The following is a 25,056-nucleotide window of genomic DNA, read 5'->3' as shown; positions in this document are numbered from 1 at the left end:
TGTTGAAAACATTTTACTTTTATTAGGGTAAAACCTTTACGTGGAGGTACTCGACATAAATCTGGGGACACTGAGCTGTGTAAAACTGTGTCAAGGGGCTTTTTTAAATAGATGACCCCTGGTTTTGGAGTGTAGGCTCATCAATTACAGCTTACATATGAAATATGAATACTTGAAATTATCTCTGTTTCTGGATTCATCCTGCTGAAAGCCAAACAGCTGCTCTGACAAAGCCTCCTCTCAGACATCCATGTGCTTCCACAGGGATCACTAGAGGTCAGCGATGCAAGATCAAAAAAACAAACTCTTTTTTTCACACATCCTGTCACGAATCGGGAGAGACTGAGTCACTCGGACATGTTTGATGACGGCTAAGCAGTAGTCCTGTCCAGTAATCTGTAGAAACTCTGGATCAGTAAGGCTGCGTCCTCCTCCACACAGCCAGTGTGTGGGTGACTAGTGTTTCTCAAACCATGTGATCCCAGCGAGTGACAGTTTCATCTGATGATTCACCTTAGATGGACAGTCTGATGTCTGTGTTGTCAGGATGCTAACCTGCCGAAAGCTTACAGATGGATTTGTCACTCAGACTGTTGCTCAATGATGGAAACAGCTCACAATCTGAAAAGATCATGTCTGATGTCAGTGGAAGGTTATTCTGCATTTTCAAGTTGCTCAAGTCAGCAAACAATTTTGACATCTTAGGGATTTTTAAAATAGCATAGAAGTTGAAGTATACCTCATTTCCTCAAAAGTTAGATCATGAACAGAGTCTGAACTTCCTTTGAAATGTTTCTAATATTCCCTTTAGTTCTCAGCTGAGACTGTTAAAGGGCAGAGGGTTAACTACCTAGTTTACTAGGCGGTTTTTCTCTTACTGACCTCAATGTGAGACAGCTATTTATTTAAAGGCATTTTCCAAGGGAATTTAACAAATTATTCTTGGTTTTCCAGGCAGGAAGCCAGTGTCCCTGAAATAGAGAGACCATGAGGTATTTTGTTTTCCATAATAAGAGATGCTGCCTGTGTTTGGGGATTTGTGGGAAATGTCTGTAATCGGGGGGAGAAAATGCTGGGATCTGTTTATGATAGCAGCGCGGAGCATTTCGTGGCTTTGTTTGGAAAAGATAAGATAAAAAAAAATCCAAATTTCAAAAAGTAAAATTTAACAGTTGTGGAAAATATGATTAAGGTTCCATAGTTCATTGTAAAACAGCCATAATCACAATTTCAGCTTCCACTCTTTGTACATTTAAGCACATTAAACTTGTGTTATGCTTTAGATTTATGATGATAATTCAAACATTTCTACTCATATTTTATTAACAAAAAATTTAAGCCACTCAAGAACAGCACAACAAGTTGTAGACTAAGCTAAACTGCCCTTTTCTGTTGTATTGGTTTTATAAATACAGTCACACATTCAACAGACAAAACCTTCTTTGGGAGACTTATAGTGACAAACCTTACTAATTGCTAACTAGTTGATAGCTTTATCTGACAGCCACTTGGTGCTCGACAGACGGAGTGGAGTGGGTGTATTGGTTGTTTGGTTTGTTTTTCTGAACAAACACTTTCTTGTCCAAAAAGACTAGCTAAAGTTGCTACAGAACTGGGTAAAAAAATCTTTTAGCTAGGAAAAAGAAATGCTCTAATAGCTGTATTAGCAAAAGACCTCAAACTCGTCAGACTATAGAGCAACTTCAGTTGGAATTCAGCGGCAAATATCGCAGTTTATCAACTAGAACTTCAACATCAATTTTAAAAAATGCAGCATCACTCTGTGGCTTTGAAGCCTTGATGGATGAAATGTGGACAAAGGCTACGTTCACACTGCAGGTCTTAATGCTCAATTTTTTTGATCAAATCCGATTTCGTTGTCTGCTTGTTCACACTACAAATAAAATGTGACAGCAAACGCGCTCTAGTGTGAACCCTCAAAGCGGCCCGCAAGCGCAAAAGAAGACGTCACACACAACGCGCTCTGTTTAGACTCAGACCAAACAGTATTGTTTGACTGATGGCCTTAATATAAAGACTTGTTTCGGACTTTACGTTTCCCAATTTTGCTTTAAGTTATAAAGTTATTTTGTTATTTACATTTGGCCTAATAATGATCCTTATTGCTGTTTTAGAGGAGCGGTGCTTCAAAGGATAGTTGCAGATTTCTGTCAGAATCTGCAGATTATACAGTACAAATAAAATGTTCACGTTTCTCCAAAGTTGTCTTCCCAACAGTTTCACTGGATGGCCAGGAAGCATTCACGATGTCTTCTTGGGTGCTTCTCCGGCGCTGATAATTGGCGTCTGTCTTGTGTCAGTGACGTAAGAGACGGATTTAATTTGACATGACCGTTCAAACAGCAGTCGCTTTCTAAAACATCAGATATGTACCGGATTCAGTACCACATACGAAAGTGACCCAGGTCGGATTTGAAAAGATCGGATTTGTGCCGTTCACACTGTCATACCATGATCGGATATGGGTCGCATAGGGTCAAAAAAGTTGGATTTGATGCGCTTTCGCCTGCAGTGTGAACGTAGCCTAAGTGTAGTTGATAGTCCCAGTCTGTTGTAGCTGAAAGCTGTCAGATCAAATCACTGTAGTGTATGATATGTAAACATTTTAGTCATCAGATCCAGTCGCTGCCAGTTTTATCAGTTGTGTGTTAGTCAAGGTAAATAAACAACTTTATCAGAAGTTGGCTTCATTTTACAAACTCTAGGATCTACAGACATCAACCGTATACTCGCAGGTATGTTTGCAACTGATGCCGGTTTAGTACAAGAACACACAAGGTTGTCATAATAGGATAATAGGTTGTCTAGAACTGGGATCCTCAGAGATACTGGTTTTTCAACTTTAGTTCGTAGCAGAGACTGATCAGATGCCTGCTTTTCTGTTGAGTATGTTCTCTTCTTTCATTAACCAGTGCACTTTCCCAGACGAATGTAGAGTTTATGCAGACTTCCCGAAAACTGGTAATGGTTATTTCTCAACTTTGAGATAAGTCATCTTGGAAGACCACGTGTGTTTGGTGTTTTGAACCTTTAGAAACTCATCTTGGTGTGTACTATATTGTGGGTCTGTAGAATGTGCTTGTGCATGTTTTCTACTATGGAGCTCAGACTTCCAGAGCTCAGATTATCAGATTTTCCTTTGTAAGTTGAGTTGTATGCTCCGCCTGGACAGCCAAAGTCTTAAGACCTGTGTAAGTTGGTAAAAACTTGTTGTTCTGTTTAAGGTGTGTTCCACCTTAAGAAGAATACCATACCACTCTGTTTATTTCCATGTTTTCTGTCCTCTATTGTGACTGTAAACAGTTGAAACGATAGCCTGGAAAAGATGAGACAGAATTCAAAAAAAGCAAACATGGTATTCATAACTTCAACCTGATAGTGACATTTTAATGAAACCACAATTCACTAGTTTAGATCATTGCTCAAACTAATATTTCTCTTATCTTCAAGATTCTCTAATGACATCTGAAATGACTAATACGCCTTCAATTAGAGGTTTATCTTTTAAACTGGGGTCTGCAGAGCCTGCAGAGTGCTGAAACGATTATAGTGGTTGCTCATCAGTCATCACAGGCCCTGATGAGTCCTTGCTTTCTCTACCAGGGGCAATTCTGGCAAGACATGAGTGTGGAGCCAAAGGCAGTCTGGGGCTTAGAAGGTTAACCATCTGGAATGGTGCATTATTTAAAGTTGCATATGCCTAGGCAAGCTGGCTCTCAGATTCTTAATATTTCCCACTGCCAAGGTGTTCCCATTCTCTCATTCACATCTGATTTTAATTTTTTTTCCACGACAGGGCTGTCAGATCTGTCACAAACTTCTGTCAGGAAGGAGTTTTAACTTGTGCTCTTGTGGCTCGGTCCAAACTTTGCTCGCTTGTGAAATTTGTTGATGTTTGAAGAGACTGAAATTTAACACAAGACTCAGAGACACTCTTTTTTTAAATTGTCGTGCTAAAAATGAACTAAAATGTCTTCGTGGCCAAGAGTTTTTGCATATTATGTGTCCTCAGCTCAAGCAGCCCACTCCCATCTGTCTTTGCCTGCTACTAAGAGCCATATCTGCTCAGCTCCGAGAACAACAATACTGGCCTAACATTTCACTGATAATGAGCATGTGACCTAACAACAGAAAGACGCCAACAGGAAAGCAGCCAGGAAATGCAGAGAAAACTCCAAGGGTGTTTTGTTAGTGTAGTACATGAGATCTGTTAACCTGGAAGATCATTTAGGCTTTGGAGATGTATCGATGGTATGTAAATGAAGTCCTCGGATAAAAACAGACCAGAATCTCGTTCCGATTGATGCTGTAAGGTCAAACTTGGAGGGCAAACATTCCTGGATGTGAGTTTAATTTGCCCATTGTCCAGTGTTATTGTCGAGTGTTAATAATATACATATTCCTGGGTTGCTAGATGAACTAGTTAAGTGCTGTAGTTGCTTATAGAAGTGTTTAAGTGTAATAATAAAGTTAAAAAATGTCTACAGGTCATTGTAAAAAAATTGTTTGGGTCACTGTAGCTAAGGTTTACCTTTACAACAGCTGTATGGGGTTGATTTTTATAAAACTATAAATGTTATAAATGTAGAAAGTTTATCAGTGATCCCCAACCCCCGGGCCACGGATTGTTACCAGTCCGTGAGTCGTTTGGTACCGGGCCGGGAGAGTTGAGGCTTGGGTGTGAAATTTATGGTTTTCAGGGTTTTTAACGGTTTTTATCGTTATTTTTATCATTTTTATAGTTAACTTGGTTTCCCTGGGTCTTTTCCCGTGTGTTATGAATAAATCTTCTTTTTTTTGGTACTGGTTTTATTTTGTTGTATTTATCTGTGACACCTTAAAGGTGAGTCTGTGAAAATATTGTCAGAAATAAACTGGTCCGTAGCGTAAAAATGTTGGGGACTACTGGTTTATATTATTTGGGCTATGGCGTCTTTGAATAGCATGTGGATGCCACCACAGATAGCTGTAGCTGCTAGCCGTCTATTAGGCTTTACCCTGGATGAGACGTCTTGACAGATGATGTGGTATTAAGGTTTTATGGAGCATTTCTAAAATAATTATCTGGCAAATGGCTTTCGTGATGTTAAACATGGTCACTTGATGATCTAAAAACCAACACGGTAAATCCAGAAAGATTTCGATTCAGGATTCTTTTGAGTTCCATGTTTCTATCTGCTAATTTCTCTTCCCTGGATAAGTTATTAGGTCTCACCAGACAGGAACTTTCACTAAAACACGATTAACATCTAGACAGCCGGGCCCAAAGGCAGATTTACTGTGTCACAAAGACCAAATAACAACGCAACATGATAAGAGCCCTAAGCTGGCTCCTGTGTTGCTGCTACGTCGGCTTCTATACAAGACATCGGGTCTTGCTTACACCCTTGGCTTGGTCTCGTCTTGTTTTCACAATTCTACTCTGAAACTGTGAAAACGAATTTGCAAAAGCACATGTTTGACTGAGAGACGTGCAAAGTAAATGAAGGCCGTCTTCCCTATGCAGGCACAACCATACACTGTAGCACTAAGCTCTGCTGTAGCTGTATCTGTGGTCTGACTGTCATGTTGTCTTTTACACTCTTTCCATTTCTTTTTCAGTGCACAAACCACACTCTGTCACTGCTGTCACTGGAAATAGCTCTGATTTTCTTTTGTAGCATGCCGTTTATCCATCGTTACTTCTCTGTGACCACTTTTCATTTCTGTAAGAAATTACCAGACGATTTTTCAAAGACACATGAAGGACAAATATAAAAGTGACCACCGAGACCATCAAAGAGAAAAGTTAGCTGAGATGCTGTCGGAGAGTGTGTAATTACACACAGTCGTAAGTCTCCCGAGGTTGACATGTGTTCATGCTCTCGAGCCCTGTGGGACCACAGAGGTCTGGGTTTTATCCTTCTTCTTCCTTCCTTCCTTCCTTCTGCTTCTTTCACTGAGGGCAGCAGTTACATGAAATGGATTCATTCTCCAGGGACAGTTTGGGCTTAAATAGTTACTGACTAGCAATTGATTACCCCTAAATGGGTAATGAGATGGTTTCCATTAAGAAATGTGTTGTCTGTCCTCATCCCAGGTGCCTCTAATGATAATGAAGTGCATTCCTGTTTCCTGGATTCCAAACTCATACCCAGAGTGGCCTTTCAGGACAGTTAGTTTCACTCATTACTGGTTTCCCCAGTGCTTCCTGTTATCATTCTCTCACATAACAACACTTGAACTGACCCAGAACCTACTAGTTGTTTAGATGCAGAGAGCATGCTTTTTCACCATCTGAGTTTCACGGTGATTTAATACTTAAAAATGCATCATTTGAAGACCAAGATCAGGACTTGTAAATCTCTAGCAAATACAATTGGTCTTATAGTTTAAAAGGCTAAGTAATGGCACCCTCCATGCCTAAATGCATAATGTTTCTCCTTCTCCTTAAGCATGATTATGAATTCAAGGGTTTAGAGTCAGTATTCAGAGATGGAGTTTACTGTGCGGTTTGTAAGTGCTCCAAATCTTTATCCTTCAAAGACACATCCATTTACCACCAGTGATTGGCTCAAATATCTTCGCAGTTTGTAAAATGAACCTCTTATGCCAGACTTTCTGTTGAGGAATAGAGCTGGAATTTCATTTGGCTCTCTCGGGTCTCCAGACAGCATCCCCACAATGTGTTACAATAGTCTCAGCCCTTTGTTTTTCTGCTAATCAGTAGCAGATGTGCGCAGTTTGGCTACATGTTCTCTCTCTCTCGATCGTGTTCTTCAGCTGTCGGCTGTGTGTGCTCATGTGCTGACTCTGGAGCTCTGGAGCTTTCCGTCCAACCTCAGGGCCATGCCAGTTTCTTGTTCTCTGTGTGGCAGCGGCAGCAATTCCGCCTGCTCTGCTATGATGTCATCGATGGTTGCGAAATGCTTGAGGAAATGAGAACCTCATTGAACCCAGGCTGTACATTTCTTCTGCACCAGTAGTATAGCCTAATCTTTCTTTTAACTCTAAACGTTAGGTTAAGAAACAGTGAGTAAACTAAGACTCTTCATCATTATTGACATTTCTTACTTTTCTGTTTTGATAGAGGACAGCATCTCTGAGTCAGATTCCTGTCGAGGATCTCAAAGATCCCCTGCCTCCTCACTGGAAATGCTATATGTCTCCACAAGGGCGGCGATACTATGTCAACACCACAAACAACGGTAAGCGAAAATGTAATGTGGATTTTTTTAGACCTGCTGTGAAAAGAAGCCAGAGCCAGAATATCACTAGCCTTGCTATTTGTACCTCGCTTTCCTATTCAAGCCTAAGGGCCCTCTTCAGTTTTGTTTTCAGTCCCAGAGGTCACTGCTTAAATGGTAAATGGAGTGGTACTGATGTAATGCTTTTCTAGTTTATGTGAGCGCTCAAAGCTCTTTCTTACTACAAGCCTCATTCACCCATTCACACAGGCCTAAGCGCTAACACTTACACTGCAATGGATGTATTGGGGAAAGTCAGAGTTCATGTCTTCCCAAAGGATACTTTGACGTGCAGATGTGAGGTGCTATAATCGAATCACTGACCTTACGATTGGTAGACAACCAATTGTTAGCCTAAGACCAGATTTACTAAACAGAGCAAAATAGAAAATAAAATAGTTCTCATAGGTGTGGTTAGTTTTACAGACGACTTATAAAAATTGAGCTGCTTTGTCAGTTAAATTTAATATCAAACGCAAAGCATAAGTCACAGTTTTTTCAGCGATAAGCATTAACACAATTAACAGTAAATTGCGTATCATAAATGTCAGTAAATCAGTTTGTGTGTTTGATCTTGTCATGAGGTTTCATTATTAGCTTTAGCACGCTATGGAGTCAAGCTCAGTGGTTTCGCTGTGTTTCATTCCACATTAGCTAAAAAAAATCAGCAGATGCAGCTTTGAAAGGGTGGTGACCTTCCAAAACAGAGAAATGGAGACCTGAGTGAAGTAGTTTTTAGCTGTTATTACTTATTGTTATAAGCTTCAGAATCTAGCTAGCTGGTGCCCCCTACCTACATGCTAAGCTAGGCTAATCACCTCCTGACTTGAGAACCATACTTGGCACAGTGTTGCCAGGACCAAACACACTACCATTTGATCAAAACTCTTTACTTCTGAGTTATATTCTTAAACCACATTCAAAAGGCATCACACCAGAACATTTATAACACTGTGCCCTTCCTCCTCTAGAAAAAAAAGTGCCAACCACACACTTCCTTCCAGTTACACAGTGAACGTCAAACTGTGCCAAACTGTGCCAAACTGTGCCAAAGCTTCAGTTTTCACTTTGTATACTACACATGATAGTCAATATTAAAAGTATGCTGAATTAGCTATTAGCAGTTTCCGTTTGGAATTTACCCCTGAATGTAGTTACAGCTATAACCAGGCGTTCTGATACTAGTTACCCTTAAAGGCAAGTTCTGTAGTTACAATAATCATCACATTTTGGTTGTCAGTGTGTAAATGTAATGGAGCTATAACTCAGAGAAGTATTGGTATTTTTTGCAAAACCCACTAAATCAGTTTACTGAGAAAGTAAAACTCAGGTTTTTGTAGGTTCGCCTGGGTTTATTAGTTGGTTTATTTCTGCAGATTTATTTCTTCAGCTGCCATTATTAATTTTTGCACTCTGACGCTTGTGCTGTCTGTTGGGGTTTCTTTGTTAATACTTATTTCTAAAAGACATGCTTATAAACATTCATTTCCCATTTGCCACATTGAAGTAAAAGATTTCCTGCTTTGCTCTCAGACCGCTCTTTGAATTCTCAATAATATGTTTTCTTTCATGAAACAGAAAGCTAGCAGAGCTCTGTTTTGATCTTTAAAATGATACCTGCGTGATTTCATGTGACTGTAATCCGGCTGAATGTTCACTCAGTGTCTGTTGTAGTCATGGTACCAGAGAGAGATGCCGTCCATCAGGGCCTGTAAGGACAGACCCTGCTGATAGTGCCTTGTTTCTGTCAACACAATCACCTCTCAGTGTCTCCCTGATTAAACTCACACACTGGCACAGAGACGGCTTAATACTATCCCAGAGTGAAGTCGCTGTAAAACTTGACTGATGATACTAATATCTTACAACTCTTGTGTGCCTTTGAGTTAAATAATACAGGTAAGAGTGGTTTATACATGCAACTGTCACACAAGCAGCATGACAACATTACATTCTACAGCAGTGCGCAAACTTGTGTGTAAACCATGCATACATTTAGTCTTACTAGCATCCTTTACCTTCAGGTGAAAATCAACAAAATCAAGAAGTCAGTAAATGAAAACAATCCTTATTTCCTCCTACTGAGCCAAAATAAAAACAAATTATATTCAGTACATTTTTCTGTCACTCAACTTTAAGACAGTTTGGCAGGGGCTCTCGTTTCCTGCGCTGCGTTCAGACAGAGAGCTGGCTCTCAGGCTTGGCGATTGGACCAAACGCTCACTTTTCAGTGTGAATTCCTACCAGAACACATAACCACTTGTCAGTAATAAGACCTGACAGAACAGTTAGAAACATTATTCATACTTGGCCTTGTGTTGTGAATCAGCTTGTTGTACTGGTTTCACATGTGCACCTATCTCCTTCATATAACTGGGATTGTGGCCTAGCAGTCACTGATGACCCTCACATCAAACCTGCTCACAGCATGCTCGCCTCTGATCACGGCTGCGGCGGTCAAGTTGCGGTCATTAGCACGGATCTAAACTTAGCTGTAGTCTCCACCCAGGCACGAGCCAGGGTTTCTCCTTCTGCTCCTTTAGGATTTAATGAGGTGCTTAAGTGCTGCTGTCTTAAAAGTTGGACCCAACTCGCACTCTCACTGGATAAGACTGTTGTTGAATAGTAAAAACATCTATTTCTCCCTTTCACGTTAGTCAGGAGACAAGTCAGCAGATCTTACTTGTTTTTATGCGTTTGGTGCTATAAAAGGAGTCCCACAATATTTCCTATGAGAAAAAAAATGATTAATTTTTCATAACTTTTTTTGTTGTTATTTTTTTCACACATCAGCAGCATCTGTATCCTGGCTCATAAAAAAAGCAATATTGTTGCTATGGTGTTGTGAAACTGGCCTCACAGGGCACGGGAAAAACCTGCAGGACTTATTTTCTGAGTCTTAGCTGCACGATGACTAAAAGCTTAGAGAACGCTCGGTCCTGACGCACGCACACAAACACTGTACTACAGGTCTTGTGGTTTTTTTCTCTTCACTACCACAGCAGCTGTTTCCAAACAAACACATTTGATACAATTTTTAGGTATTTATAGCAGCTCTGCTATTTTCTTTGGACTTCCCTTTGGTTACGCTAAAGTTCAGCGAGATTAGATTGTATATGTGTGTGTACGTGTGTGTATGTGTGCACACGTGCGTGTGCATTTGTGTTTTGTGTGTCACCATGGTAACAGCAGAGTGCGTGGGTGAGGGCTGCATGTCCTTGTGTTGGGGATTGTTTTTTTTTTTTCTAGGTTTTCCTTCCTGTGTTGCTGGGTGCAGCAGAGCCGCGGTGCTGGCTGTTGCAGCTTGTACCCGTCTCCTCAGAATCTCCACTCATCCCAGTGAACCAGTGGGCTGCTGGATAAACATACTAAACCAAAGACATTCCAGCCAGAGCACACATGCTGTAGATACAGATTCAGTCCCAGGATTTTTAAGGCCGAATTGTAAAAGCAATTAAATCTGCCCTGTTACAACATACCCTGTTTTGTGAAAACATGCAACATTAAAGGTGTATAAGTTACTTTTCAAATACAGTAAACTACTAAAATTCAGCTCAACATTCAGTTAACAACATATTTAATTCACTTTTTCCATGAGATTAAGTGAACATGACTAATAAGTAGTTAAATGATATAAATAAGAGCCTAAAGGTCTTATCAAGGTGGCTACTGGCAAGACTGCTTCTAAAGGACTTTACTTGAATCTGACAAAAATGACTTTACAATGTTATAAGTTCACATAAGGTACACAGACAGTGTACAGTATTTATGTTTAGTGTTTTTGATTGTTTTCCCCCTATTTTTCTGCATGTTAGGAAAAGCACATGTCAGTGCGTCTACTATCTGGAGATAACACAGTGAGTGAACGGGCTGCTTCGACTGATAAAAACCAGATACAGGAGGTAGCTAATCCATCAGGGACCTGTGTCATATGGTTATGAATAAAATATAGCATCAGTGTCAAAGCTAACTAGGCCATTCTCCTTCTCCCTGTTTCGAATCAGGGATCTCTCTCGGTGTGGCGTCGTGGACAATAAGCTGTCGCCGTGTTGCTGTCGGACCTGCTGTCGACTAGTTTCATTCATTCAGTTTTACTTTTAAGCATCGCTGTCTTCCGTTGTCAGTCACACTGTGCAAAATGAAAATCCGAGACGTTTGCTCAATCCGAAAAGAAGTGAATGCTTTTATGATCCATAAATGAGCCCGTGCTGATGCAGCCTTCATTCTGTCATTGATTTCATGAATCTGCTTCATTAAGACCCACATGAAGCCTGAAAAGGGCGGATAGAAAAGCGAGTAAACTGTGCACTCTTTGGTCTCTATTCTGTAATCCAGGCTGTCAAAGTAATTTAGGATGATTGACAGCTTTTTAGACTTCATCTCCTCTGTGACAAGGCAGGCTGATGAAAATCGCTCCTGCTCCTACATATGTATCACTGTATCTGTATGAACGAATGCAGCAAATGTTAAGACTGATGTGTGTAAAAAAACAAAAACAAAACAACAAAAAAAAAAACAGTTTCATGGAAATGATCAGAGCCAGTTGCCTGGAAACTCAATCTGTCCCTCTCTGGGATTGAACATATAGTAAATATGTGGGCTTTCGCACCTTTTAATACAAATAAAAGTGCTATTTGGTTGGAAAAAATATTTACGGGCAATTCATACTGAAAATGATTGTGATAGCCTTCGTTAATTTGTAAATCTAGTTTAAATCTGACTAACAGGGATTTATGAAATTGTATTTTTAATGATGTTTTGAATGCTATTCCTCTGGCAATACATAGAATGACAATAACAAGCAATTTCCCTCTGCTAAGAAGGTTATACAATAATTTTCTGCTTTAATATCCCATTTTTCTTACTGTATCGATTTGTTTGTGACAGCCTAACGGAGAGGAATTGATACATTTATGGCCAGCGAGTGCCGGCTCTGCCCCGATGTTGTACATCAAACATGAAGGCACAGCCTCTCTCCATAAGCTCGCTGCCAGTTATCCCCTCCATGCGTGTCATTTGAGCTGATGGGCTTGGCTCAGTTGTCTCCTCTTCTGAGCAGCGCCAAATAGAGCAGGGCCGGCCTAAAAGACCCGAATGAAATGAGAGCTCTTTACATGTTTGTGCCTATTCTCTCTGTGATCATAGAAAATGGCTAATTGAGCCCAGCACTGTGGTCAGAATGGACATAAGGGAGTTCAAATGAAAGGGGTATCTTCTTGGATCTGCATTGGACTTGCTTTTACAATCTTCAATTGCCAGCAACTTTTCCAGCAGGAATGAAACGGGGATAGATGTTGGGAAAGTATCATCAATACCTCTGAGAAGCTTCATTAATACTTTTTTTTTGGCTTGGTTCAAAGCTTGTACCTTTTGTACAGGTACAGTTCAACCAGGAAAAGAGAACAGGTGGTTGATAAAAGACGTATATATATATTTTTGTAGCAGCCAGAACAGATAAATGTCATTAAAAAACAAAGGCTGGGTAGACCTTCAGCTTCCACATGACTTCAAGCGGGAGTTCTTGCATTTCAGTTGGCCTGTGACACGTCTATAGCTCAAGTAAGGTTTACTCTGTGGTGTTTCCATTATTAAGTGTATAGTACTTTTTCTAACTCTGCAATGCAAAAAATAACTAAACTTTCACCACTGGAAAGAGGACAGCGTTTCCTCAGTGGGTGTGTTGAAACACATTCTTGTGTTTGCTAGCTTTTGATATTTCAAATTTTCCAGAAAAACATGCTAGAACTGACAAAAGGCAAATATTTTATATTAATATGGCATACTATATTTCTACATATTTGTGTCTGGATGAACAGAGACAGTGGCTTAAATCTCTATAGTAAAATCTTGATATTTGGCAAACATCCTTCCACTTTGACTGCATTTGAGCTGGAAGCATCACCGATACAAACACTGTCCCTGTCCTTCCAGTGTGGTAAATGTTCATCTTGTCCAGTGCAACAGGTTGATCCAGGAGGTTTTGATGGAACGAGGTTTCTGTAGAGCTGCAGCCGCTACGCAGCAGTCTCTGATTTTCTGTTGCTAAGTGATCCTGACTCTTAGAGGAATATGAATCAAACAGACTTCACTCTTATCCCGTCTTTCTGGGTGTAATGAGAGGCAGAGCAGGTCAGAAGGTTGTTAGTTTGATCCTTGGTTCTTCCAGTCGGCATGTCTTAAATTTCTTTGGGCAAGATGCTGAACCCCATGTTGCCCTGACGCGTCCGTCCAGAGAATCAAAGACATATCCCTTCAGCTCTATTCTGAGCCTTCAAGACTCAGAATAAAAGAGGCGCATGAAGGTGAAGTCCATTTGAATACTGACAAAATAATGTCAGTAGTCAAAAAGTTATTAGGTCTGGGTCTGTAGGCAAGACTATCTAGCTACATCTTAGCTACTAAAACAGTGACAGTTACATTGTTGTGGTCAAATAGAAATTGACACACATTATCTCTTTGATTATAACAGGTCCTAGAAACCACTTGCACTGTTCCTGTGTTGTCAACAATGACTTTTTTTTTTTTTACTACTCGAGAAACAAAAGAGGCCCCATGTTAAAAATACGAACACTATAAATCAAAATTATAGCTGATACACGATGTAGAAGTGAAACAGAATGGATGCCCTCTGACTGCAGTCGAGATGTGGCTTTTTTCGAGTGTAACTGCTGACTACGACAAGAGCTAAGTTCCATCTGTGAATCACTTCTTCTTATGGTTTCCAAAGTTGTTTCCAAAGTTGTCAACAGAATAACAAAAGAATGTAGCAACTGGTGTTACTTTGTTAATGTCATTGTGTTCTTTTCTTCCCCTTCTCCCAAACACCAACAGAGACAACATGGGAGAGACCGTCGAGTGCACCGGGGACGCCAAAGAACTCCTTCCGACACAAGAACTCTCTGCCAGCAGGTACTGAATATTTATTTCTCCAACTCAGCCTCTTTTACTTCAACTTCCTCAAGTTATAATGCCACAGGGCTGTGAATTCTCTGAAGATTCCACAATGGCACAAAGCACCCACTCACATACACACCACACACAGTCACTTCCTGTAACTAACTTAATCTGGAGCCTCAACTAAAGAATTAAGGCCTGTAGTGTCCTTCTTTTGGCTCTGCTCCTAAAAGAAGACAGAAGGAAAGAAAGAAGCAGTAAGGTTTGTAAGTGGTAAAATACAGGAAGCAGGCTATGTTCATTCACTTTGGTTAGAAATGACTTTTCTTTTCTTGCCTTGTAAATAAAAGAATGGAGAAAAGGTTGACTGTGTGAGTTACATTAGTGTTTAGTAAGTGGAGGTTAGCTGATTCTTAGTAAAAGCCATTTAACGTCTCTTTTCAGTGGTCAGAATTGTTTGGATTGCGGTTGTCTTTGTTTTCACAGGTAATCCTGCATTTTCAAATGCACTATGACCAAGATTTTCAAAATAGGTGTAATTTTTTATTCAACATGATCCAAAATGAGCGACTGACCACATAAAATATTTACCGAGGTCAAAACAGAGAACAGTTTTCTCATATCTGCTGGCCTTCAGGTAAAATCCAGGTTTAAGACACTTCGATATTGGCTTCGTTCTTCTGACCCAGGAGCTACGTCCATGTTTTTATTTAGGTTCTTAAACCAAATGATCAATTAAAGTTTGTTAAGCTGTAAACATTCATACTATTAGAAAATGTGTTAGGCTAGCATAAATTGACACTTCCTGTAAATTACATTTTAAACTAAATGAATACTTTTTAGATTTTCTTATGTATGAAAAAAATAAATAAGTCAACACAGTAACATGGATCATTAACAATAAAGCATGACTATTTTTTCTTTTTATCTAACAACATGAACAACGTTTAGCTGTAGGCTAAAATTGTTAGCTAATTAGCTGCTATAGCAGTATCCTCTTTCTGGCTAGCCACTGATCCATTGGCTTTGTTATTCTAAATCTCTATCTGAAAATATGTCAATTCAGTGATTTACTGTAAAACTGAGATTTTTACATATATAAACCTTTAAGACATTCCCATGTAACCTGGTGGTGGATTTATCTGTACCACAAGCTGGTGTAATGTAGCTAACTGATTATGTGTGTTTGTTCCATTAAAGGCATTTTCAGACCACAAAGCAGAAATAAGTTCAGTTCAGTTGTGGTTTGGTTCAGCTCTTAAAGATGAGGAGCAAACTCCCTTATGATAAGAATACGTTTACATCTTATCCATAGAATCCTGAATGTCTTTCTTTCTGCCTGTCTTTATCTGTCCTGGTGTCTCTCATTTGTTTTTCCAGTGAATGGATTTCACTCAGGTGGTAGTCCCTTGCATCATGTGGAGCACTCACACAACAGTCTGGTTAGGAAGAGCAGTACAGAGCCCCAGGTAAAGCTGTCTGATTTTATTCTTTTTAGTCCTTGACTATATCACTGAAAGCATAGATGCAAAAGATGTGGATATTCAGCTGTCAAGGCTTGCTTGTTTGCTCCTTTCGAAGAAAGTCTGTCGCTGTTTTTTAAAGTTTTACTATCCCAAAGACTCATAAGTGATGTGAGTCCCCCAAATTTAGCACAAAAGTTGTGAAATGTCACATGGAGTGAAATTAACTGTGCGTCTAAAATTAGTGGTGTTGGTGTCTTTCCAAGGTTTGAGAAAACTTGTCTCACTGCTGTCTCTTTGTGCTCTAAATCATCTTCCACCCTGCCAGGTTTTTCACAGGCATGACATTTAAACAGTCTGTTTGTCCTGCTGTATGCTCCCCGCCACATGTAGATAACTGCTTATTTTAAGAACAAGCGTCCTATGACTCAGTTTTGTCTCATAGTGTATCAGTTTAGGACACATGAGAACAAGAAGTTGAGGTTAGAGCTCCACAGGTGCAGTACAACTAACCAAAGTACTTGGTAATGGCATTGGAGTGCAGAAGAGATAAATAACCCCTGTGAGGGTGGGATGAAGATGTTTAGACGCTTTGATTAAGACTTAAAACAATTTCCCAGTAAACTGGTGCGGCTCTATCAGGATGTTATTGTGGATATAATAATAAATGACCCTGCTTCTGCTTCTTTGTTGCAAAATGATTGCTTTAGGTTAGTTTGTCTGCCAACACAACTCGATCCATATCCAGTGTTTAGACACAATTAAAGATGTAATGATGTACAGCTATACTGATGATGCATGATGTCATGATCAGACCACCTCTCTCTTTCTCCGCTCGGTATTAATGGAGCAGCTGATGGCAGTTTGAGCACATTAATCCCTCCTACAGTATCTGCTCCCCTGATCATAATTAACCAGGCACTCAGGGTGCAGTTATACAGGATCCACCCACCAGTTTTTCACTCGCTGTCACCTCACTTCTCTCCTTTTCTGCATCGCATACTCGTGTACACAAACCCACTCATTCAAAAACTGCAAACACGCACATGATGCTAATGACTCAAGGTCCTGTTCCCTTTTCTATCTTTAATTATTTTGTGGGAAAAGAGGTGATAAACTCCCTATACTTTCCATCTAGCTTTACTGTTTAACACTTATTTATTTCACCCACTGCTGCTTCATCCCAGAGCACTGGAAATGACTCTATTCTGAGCTTAAGTGTTGGAAATCACACACACATGCATCAACATTCACACAAAGAGAGAACGCAAGCCGTGCTTTGCTTTGCTCTGCAGAACTATCCTCCCTACTCTGCACAGCAACACACACACACACAAACACACATCCATACACACTAGCAGCAGCAGCACCAGGAGCACAGAGAGCGCCAGACAGACGCTAACAGCGCTCGCCTGGAAAACAACTGTGTTTGCGTGCATGTGCGGGTGGCGGTGTGTGTACGCCGAGCAGTCATGTCTGACACGGAGGATGGAGTTTTTGACGGAGCGTCCTTCTTCTCTCTGCAGTGCCCAGGATCGACGTCGCCCACGAGGAAACACAACAAGGAGACCACAGTCACGGTGAGTGGGGCAACTACTGGGAACTCTTAACTAACCATGAACTCACCCCAGAGCGCTACAATAGTCCCAGAGGACCAGCAGGGAAGAACTTGAGTCTTTATTTCTGAACTTATTAGCTAAAAAAAAATGCAGATGTCCCTCCTGGTGGACTTTTTTTATCCAACCTCATGATTTCTGCATCATTTAAAATACATCAGTGCATATACTAACTAACTAAACCTTAACTGTATTGTAGCTGTAAATGCTTTTCATTTTCTCTTCAGGCTTGCTTTGTTTGTTTGTTTGTTTGTTTTTTATCTGTCCGCTCCTGTGAGAAGTGTTCGATGCTTATTTTCAGTTGCTAGTGTACAGATACACAGTGACATCATCCTGTTCAGCATCCAGATGATTTCTCCTCTGCTGTCAGGTCATTACTTCCTCTTTGGCCTCACACTAGGAAAATAGCAGACGTCCTGCTCCCAGGAGGTCATGGTTTAAGCCCAGGCTTTTATTTTCTCAGGATATATATATGTGTATAAAAAACATGCTTGAAATGTAAGGGGGAGGGGGCATTTCTTGGCTTCCATAGCAACCAGAGCGATGCTATTGATAAGCAGATAGTTATAAGAGGAAACAGGAGTGAGAAAAGGGAGGTGAGAACAGCAACAGTCGATATCAAATAGCTACTACTGATGCCGTCTGCTGACCACGAAGTCTTGAAGAGGTCAGGTGACCTTCAGAAAAGTCACGCTTCTCTTCTTGCACAGGAGATACACACTTTGCAGTGGTAGAGCATTGTTGTCACTCTGCCAGGCGGGCAGGTGGGCGACGTTGATAAATGGCAGGATTGTCAATTTGATACCATAGGCGTATCTACTAAAAATCTCAGACAAGTTCAAATCCCTGTCACCTCGGCCTCGAGGCCACGGTTAGAGATCAAGTTTTGATTGTAAATGCAATCAGTCGAAAAGGAAGATTGATTGATTGGTGAATCTACTAAGAGGCTGAAGCTGAGCTTTTATTTTTATAAGACAAAAAGTCTTTATTTTAGCATAACAAGAACAATTTGTCCAAGATTGCTGGATTGTAAAAAATCAAAACAAAGCAGTGCACACTGATTGTAAGCCTTATTGCTGATACGGTAGTATTCAGTGACATGATAACACCAAACACCAACCAATCCAGCTAATGACATGTTGTAACTCTTGGCCTCCAAAAGAACGTACGTTAGAAAACTAACAGATTATTGTGCTAATTACTGGACATGCTGTAACTTGTTCACTTAACACACATGGTCGTCCATGTGTGACGCAGCACAGGGAAAGCCAGCAACAATGCTGACAGAGAATCCAAGCTGCACACTAAACAGCCAGGCAGTGATGCAATCAACAGCTGGAATTTCCACTGTTTTTTTGTTTTTATCTTAACTTTACTGTCTGCAGCAACTTGAAAAACTGTGTTCTTGAACAGTTTCTGATGTATTTTGCCCCAAATCCTTTTAAGCTGTGAGCGCTGTGAGTATGACCTGACCATTCAACCAGTGAAATTTGCCCCCTTAATGATGCTGGCAACTTTTCCGTCTTTGGCTTGTGGCGATTACTCGATTGGGATCCATTGATGGTTTCTTGTAAACGTAGTGGAGTTTTTAGAAGAACTTTAATCCTATAAACATGCTACAAGTGAGTACTTATCTTTACACATTGTTACTAAACCACAATATTCAAAGAAAAGACACAGTTTGACTTCTTCAATCGTTTCTAGAAAAGAAAGATTTATTAAATCTAAAATCGTACTTGTTATTAATCTCTGGCTCTCGTCTACAACATGTCTGTTATCCTGTCTTCCTTCTCTCACCCCAACTGGTCGCCGCAGATGGCCCCGCCCCTCCCTGAGCCTGGTTCTGCCGGAGGTCTCTTCCTGTTAAAAGGGAGTTTTTCCTTCCCACTGTCGCCAAAGTGCTTGCTCATAGGGGGTCATATGATTGTTGGGTTTTTCTCTGTATCTATTATTGTAGCGTCTGGGTGCTGGTTTAGCTCAGTGCGGACGGGTTCAAGTCTGGTCCACGTCCCTTTGCCGCATGTCTTCCCCTGCTTTCCTGTCCTTTCTTCACTGAGTCCATCAAATAAAGCTGAAAAAGGCCTTGAGGCGACTGTTGTTGTGATTTGGCGCTGTATAAATTGAACTGAATAAAAAGTCAATCTGAAAGTTTATGAACTAAGTAAAACTTTAACATTTTGGAGTTGAGGTTTTCACATGTTGCATCATATTTTTGGTAACTTCTAGCTTTAAGACAACACCTTCAGAATTCTATAATTAGGTGGAGCTATGTGTTTGCCATCACGCTGCTTCAAAATGTGAAGAAATCCCAATCTGTGCCCACTGTGAGTGTTAAGCTCAGACTGGATATTGCTGGGAGGAGGGGTAAGTTGTTAGGGTCACCAAAGGTCAGGAAAAAAAGTGCTGGAAGCAGTGCCTCTATGTGTGTGTGTGTGTGTGTGTGTGTGTGTGTGTGTGTGTGTGTGTGTGTGTGTGTGTGTGTGTGGGTCTGAATTCAAACAAATTAAGCCTTTCATTGGATACTTAGTTGGAAGTCTCTTTGCCCTCATCTTCACTAAAGGAAAAGCAGGGGTCAGTTTAAAGCCCTGGTAGCTTTCAACCTCTGGACCTCCACAGCGATTAAATAGGAAGCCATTACTTCAAACAAATTATAAGCTTCATAAGCCAAGAAAAGGTTGAATTAGAGGCCCCTTTCTTCTAACTCATAGCATGTCAGAATATTGGCTCTGGAAAAGACATCAGCACAACCATATTTGTTGAATTCCCCTGAAAGGCGTGGCTTTGGTATTAGACCAGGGTGCCACTGAAGTTTGTTAAATAGCAACTGTGCATCATCGCTGCAGGCTGATTACCTCCTGAGGTTAATGGGAATGTGAGAGAAAGCTCCTGTTGTTTGCTCTGAAGTGAAAACTTGTGTCTTTATGTATGTCTTCACTGTGGAGACGTGTCTACTTTTTTCTGGGCTCTGTCTTTTCTGCTTCTTTTTCTTGTTGGCTTGACAGCAAATGAATCTGCAGAGCGAAGTGTAGATTTTCATGGCAAAGCAACGTTTTTGTTCTGCTAAACCTAGAAGCGATGAATTGTCAAAGCAGCTCTGAGATCTGAGAATCTATTATACTGTGTGAGTTCACTCCTGAAAGCGGTGAGGTTACCTGTGGTTCTCTGCTACCTTTCCACACTAGTGTAAAAGTTTGAAAAAAACAAAACAATAAGAGCAAAGAGTAGTAGAGCATCATCAGTTGTGTGCAGTCCCTCTGCTTATGAGTGCTTCACAGCGGGGAGACTTGAAGCCAACAAACTCAAGAATACTGCTGCTGACAATTTACGACACCGCGATAATTAAAGGCAATCTTCCGGAATCCATTCCACTGATTGCTCTGAAACCAGAGTAGAGCAGAGAGTGTCGGGCTATAGAGCAGAACAATGTATCCTCAAAAAAGCTAAGAACCACAATGGCGCTGTGTTGACAATGCTGTCCCTGAGGACAGCGAGCGCTGAAAAAAGTAAACGAACAATGTCAGCTTGACTGTAAATGTTTGGGCTTTTTTCACATCGGCATCTTCTCATAGCTGCACGGATGAGAGAGGGTTGCCAGAGCAACAGAGCACGCGCTACCTTGAATAGCAGTGCAGGTCTCTGTGTATGTGTGAGAGAATGCGCGTGCACGTGTGAACTGCCTATCAACACAAGGAGCAATAACAGGTGTGTGAAATCAAAGTTATTCGTCATGATCCCATAAACTGCCCCATTAAACTGCGCTCGCTCCCCCCTCTCTCCTGCAGATCAACTGTGTGACGTTCCCATCACCCGCCTGCATGCCCGAGCAACAGCTACTGAAACCCAGTGAATGGAGCTACTGTGACTACTTCTGGGTAAGTTTACCTGAGAAGTAACTATTTTTTATAGATCAAGTCCAGAACCTACAAAAACATAATCTTTTCATGATTTTAGTTTTTATATAGAAAGATTTGCAGTTGACCATCCTTATGTGTCCATGTTATGAGAAACAACACTGGATCCTCTTCATCTTTCATCGTGATTTCATATTTATGTCATCCTGGCCCAACTGCACGCTGAGAATCAGTATTGGCTTTAATAACATCCAAGACACAGCGCAGCAGGGAAACGCATTACATGTAACTGGCTGGAGCACAGTGAGGCCAGCTGGCCTCAGCTGCTCTTGTTTGGACATCTCCTTCCCCTGCAGTGTAATTTCTACCAGGTGCAGTTTGTGTGGTAACACACTGTAATCACACACACAGGTGACAATGCAGTAGAAAGAAAGAGAGAGTGGAGAAAGTGGATGGGAGAGTCGAGGAATATCTGGTTTTCTGTAAAATGTGCAGTTCCCAAAATTCAGGATTATCTGTTCTCTGAGCTCCGATGTCAGTTTGTCATGTATAGTGTAGCTCCCAGTCTACTGACTGCTTTCTGCAATTAAAGCTGTACGCACCGTCCAGTGTTTAAGTGATTTCTAACAGGCTTTAGAAGACGTTAAGAGACTTTAGACACAGTTTTAAATATAGCCTGTATATAAAAAAGGTACAACTCAGCACCACTTCATTGAAATAGCTACTGCAATATTGTGCGTAGTCGTGTCCAACACTGAAGATGTAATCCTGCTGTCCTGTTGACTGTCTAGCCATCGCAGTCTTAGCTAGCATCGTCTGCTTGCTGTCTAGCTCACTATCAAATGTCATTTTATTATGTCCTCCATTAAAACTCTAAAAAAATTAAGAAACACAGTCCTAATCAAGTGTTTTCAATCCAATATCAATTTCATTTTTAAAGCGCTGAATCTTTTAGTTCAGGGCGCTTCATACTGTAGGGTAAAGACCCTGCAATAATACAGAGAATACCCCAACAGTCAGACGAATCCTCATAAGAAAGCACTTGGCGACAGTATTCTAGGGTTTTACTGTTGGGGTAGTCACCGAAGACAACTTCAAACCTCAAAAGGTTCATGTCAATCGAAAAAACAGGATGAATGGATGGATTGGTCATCCATTGGATGCTGGGCATCGGAAATATTTATGTACTGTATCTGCTAAGGTAAGCTTTAAGGTTCTTAGTACCAGCGCAATGATTAAAAAAAACATGACTTGCATTTTAAGGTGCTATTTGCTGCAGTAAGTGAGTTGCTCACCCCAAGACGAGATAGCATACAGTGGATATGTGACATTAGAGCAACATAGTACAGCTGGAGGAAGTGAAACCAAGATAGGAAGCTGAAAGCTGTTAAAATACTCTCTGCTAAAAAACTTGGTGCTTGGAAGGTAATATCCAACTAGTTTAGGAAACACATGTCCAGCAGCTGTTTGCAGAAAACAGCTGGTGCGAGCTCTGATAAAGCATTGTAGCAACAGCAATGCCATCGATATGGTAACGAAATTGGTGGTTGGAGACAAAAGTACAATCAGAATTATTGTGACTGTGTGCAATGAATTAGAAGACGGTTAGCAAATCTGACTGCTCAGAGTGATACAGCAGTAATAAAAGTAAGTCAGCCTGTTATCTGTTTGCTACCAGTTAGTGACTGAATAGCAATCTGTTTGTGATAATATTGCAAGAAATTGTGAAAAATCACTAATTTGCATTATATGCATGATATTCATTATGCATATAATGATCATATTAATCATGCATATAATGATCATATTCATCATAATATTACATTGTTGTTTTGATGGTCACTGCAACTATTTGCAACTGGTTGCCAATCACCAACAACTCATTTTACTAAGTCGCAAGACGGCTTTTTGCTCTGATGTGACAGAGCCATGAATAAGTGAGCAGAAAGAAGCTAAAATGTCTTTTGAAGGTGAAATTTTTCACAGAAAGATTGAAGAATGAGGACGATGGTGGCAGAATAGCGCTAATCAAAAAGGGTTCTACAGTTTTCAGTGAAGCCACCTGATTCAGTTTCCTCTGGTGTCATCTCTTTGAGGGAGCATGCAGCATGTTGTTTATTTTACTTAGCAACTTTGTTGAGGTCTAATGTTCACGTGTGTGTTGCTAAGCGTTTGTTTATTCACTGCATTTCTCGTGTGTTCGCCTTGTTTATCTCGTTAGGCTGATAAGAAGGATCCCCAGGGCAACGGCTGCATTACAGGATTTGAGGTTCTGCTGCAGAAACAGCTGAAGGGGAAACAGATGCAGAAAGAGATGGCCGAGTTCATTCGAGAACGGTATCTGCTACGTTCACTTTTTTAATGTTTCATTTTGTTCACACTTCATCCTCGGGTTACTGTGGCAACCATACAATTGTCATTAAAAACAAACCATTTCTCCTTTTTTCATGCTTGCTCTTTCATGTACATCAGTGCATTGCACAATAAAGGAAATGAACATGGAAACATTGTTGCGTACATGCCGTGTGGTAATCACCCTCTTCTTCCTTCTCAGGATAAAGATAGAAGAGGAGTACGCTAAGAATCTCTCCAAGCTCTCACAGATCCCTCTAGCAAGCCAGGAAGAAGGGTGAGTGGCTGTGAAGAAGAAAGACACACAACCTGCCCCCATCACAGAGCACCCTGTCACACATGGGTGCATGGATCAATATATTAAAAAAAAGCCACATGTCAACATTTGAAAAGCACTGTGCCAGGCTTCTCACTTTGAAGCTGCTTTAGAGTTGTGCAGGTTGTAAGTACCGCGTTTTAGGCTCCTTCCTTAACAGTGTATTCTGTAATTGTATTGCACAATAGAGGGTACATCTCTTTAAGATATTTCAGCTTTAAACATTAGAGCTGGTTTAAATTAAGTAATTTACAATGACAGTGAACTTTGCTGATAATTTATCCCCTACATATATTACATGTAGGATACAATAAACATAAAGTTATTCCAGGTTTAGGTAACAAGCTTATACACCTACTTACTCTTAGCTCATGATCAGGTAAGACTGTCACATCAAAATTGCAGAGTGTTTAAAACTATACAAATGTGAATTTTATTTCTTAGGAATCAACTTGTCCCTTATAATTATTTTCACCTATTTTATACTTTTGTACTCAGTTTCCACAATCGAGCTTTAAAGTCTGCCATGAGTGATATTGCTAGGTGTAAATTGCCGAATTAGTCGGCCAATTAGACAATCCAGCAGACAGCTCCTCAGTGAGCAAGCCAATCAAGTAGCCAATCGCGCGAGACATCCCGGTGTGAGCTGGAGTCTGGAGGCCCTGTCAGTGAACCTGTGAAGCAATAAGGCCATCCTGTAAAACCACTGCATGCTTTGATCTCCATCCTGCAACACATTCCAGCTATTAAAAGAAAGCACAGGAGAGGAGACACAGACGCATGCGAAGAGAAGGGGTGTGTTAGGAGATTGAAGGGGAGAGGGGAGGAGAAGGTGTGAAGCCCTGTTGGGGGAAAGAGAGTTTCCAGCCACTCCTCTTTTATCCTGTTTGACAACACACAGGATATCATGCTGAGGTGAGAGCAGCTCTTTGTCTGATTCACCGAGGGCACACAGGAACATGTATGTGAATCTCTTAACCTCAGCCTTTAATAGAAGCTCAGGGGTTAACGCAAGTTAAACTGCTGATTATTTGATGTTCACACTATCTAAATACGGATGAAGCACAATTTTTATTCAAATTATGATACATGTGGCCATGATGAAAGATTGTAGTGGCAATATAGGGCAGCAGAATCCTCAGCTAATAAAAAACTAATCACACAAACAAGGAATTTGTTGTGTTGCAAAAAGACAGTGGTGCAGAGAAAGACTATAAATTATACTTTTACTTTATACAAATACTTAGGAATAATTAGCATTGCAGCTAATTCATAAAATTATCCTAAAATATAATGTTAAATAATTACATGATACCT

At 40.5% G+C, this 25,056-nt stretch overlaps 1 protein-coding gene across 1 annotated transcript in view; it reads left to right on the top strand.

Annotated features, from left to right (window-relative positions):
- The window catches only part of gas7b (growth arrest-specific 7b), a 60,574-nt gene that overhangs the window by 18,593 nt on the left and 16,925 nt on the right, over positions 1–25,056 (top strand). The window contains exons 2-8 of the mRNA XM_084938395.1: positions 7,091–7,208; positions 14,079–14,156; positions 15,522–15,610; positions 17,131–17,184; positions 21,003–21,092; positions 23,293–23,408; positions 23,626–23,700. Of these exons, the coding sequence (XP_084794521.1) occupies positions 7,091–7,208; positions 14,079–14,156; positions 15,522–15,610; positions 17,131–17,184; positions 21,003–21,092; positions 23,293–23,408; positions 23,626–23,700 (620 nt within the window). The remainder of the gene's footprint in view (positions 1–7,090; positions 7,209–14,078; positions 14,157–15,521; positions 15,611–17,130; positions 17,185–21,002; positions 21,093–23,292; positions 23,409–23,625; positions 23,701–25,056) is intronic.

Source organism: Perissodus microlepis, chromosome 8 (assembly GCF_051167445.1).
Source record: "Perissodus microlepis isolate ML-2025 ecotype Zambia chromosome 8, ASM5116744v1, whole genome shotgun sequence".
NCBI lineage: Eukaryota > Metazoa > Chordata > Actinopteri > Cichliformes > Cichlidae > Perissodus > Perissodus microlepis.
Note: the sequence above shows the minus strand (reverse complement) of the source record. Positions and strands in the feature narration are given on the sequence as shown.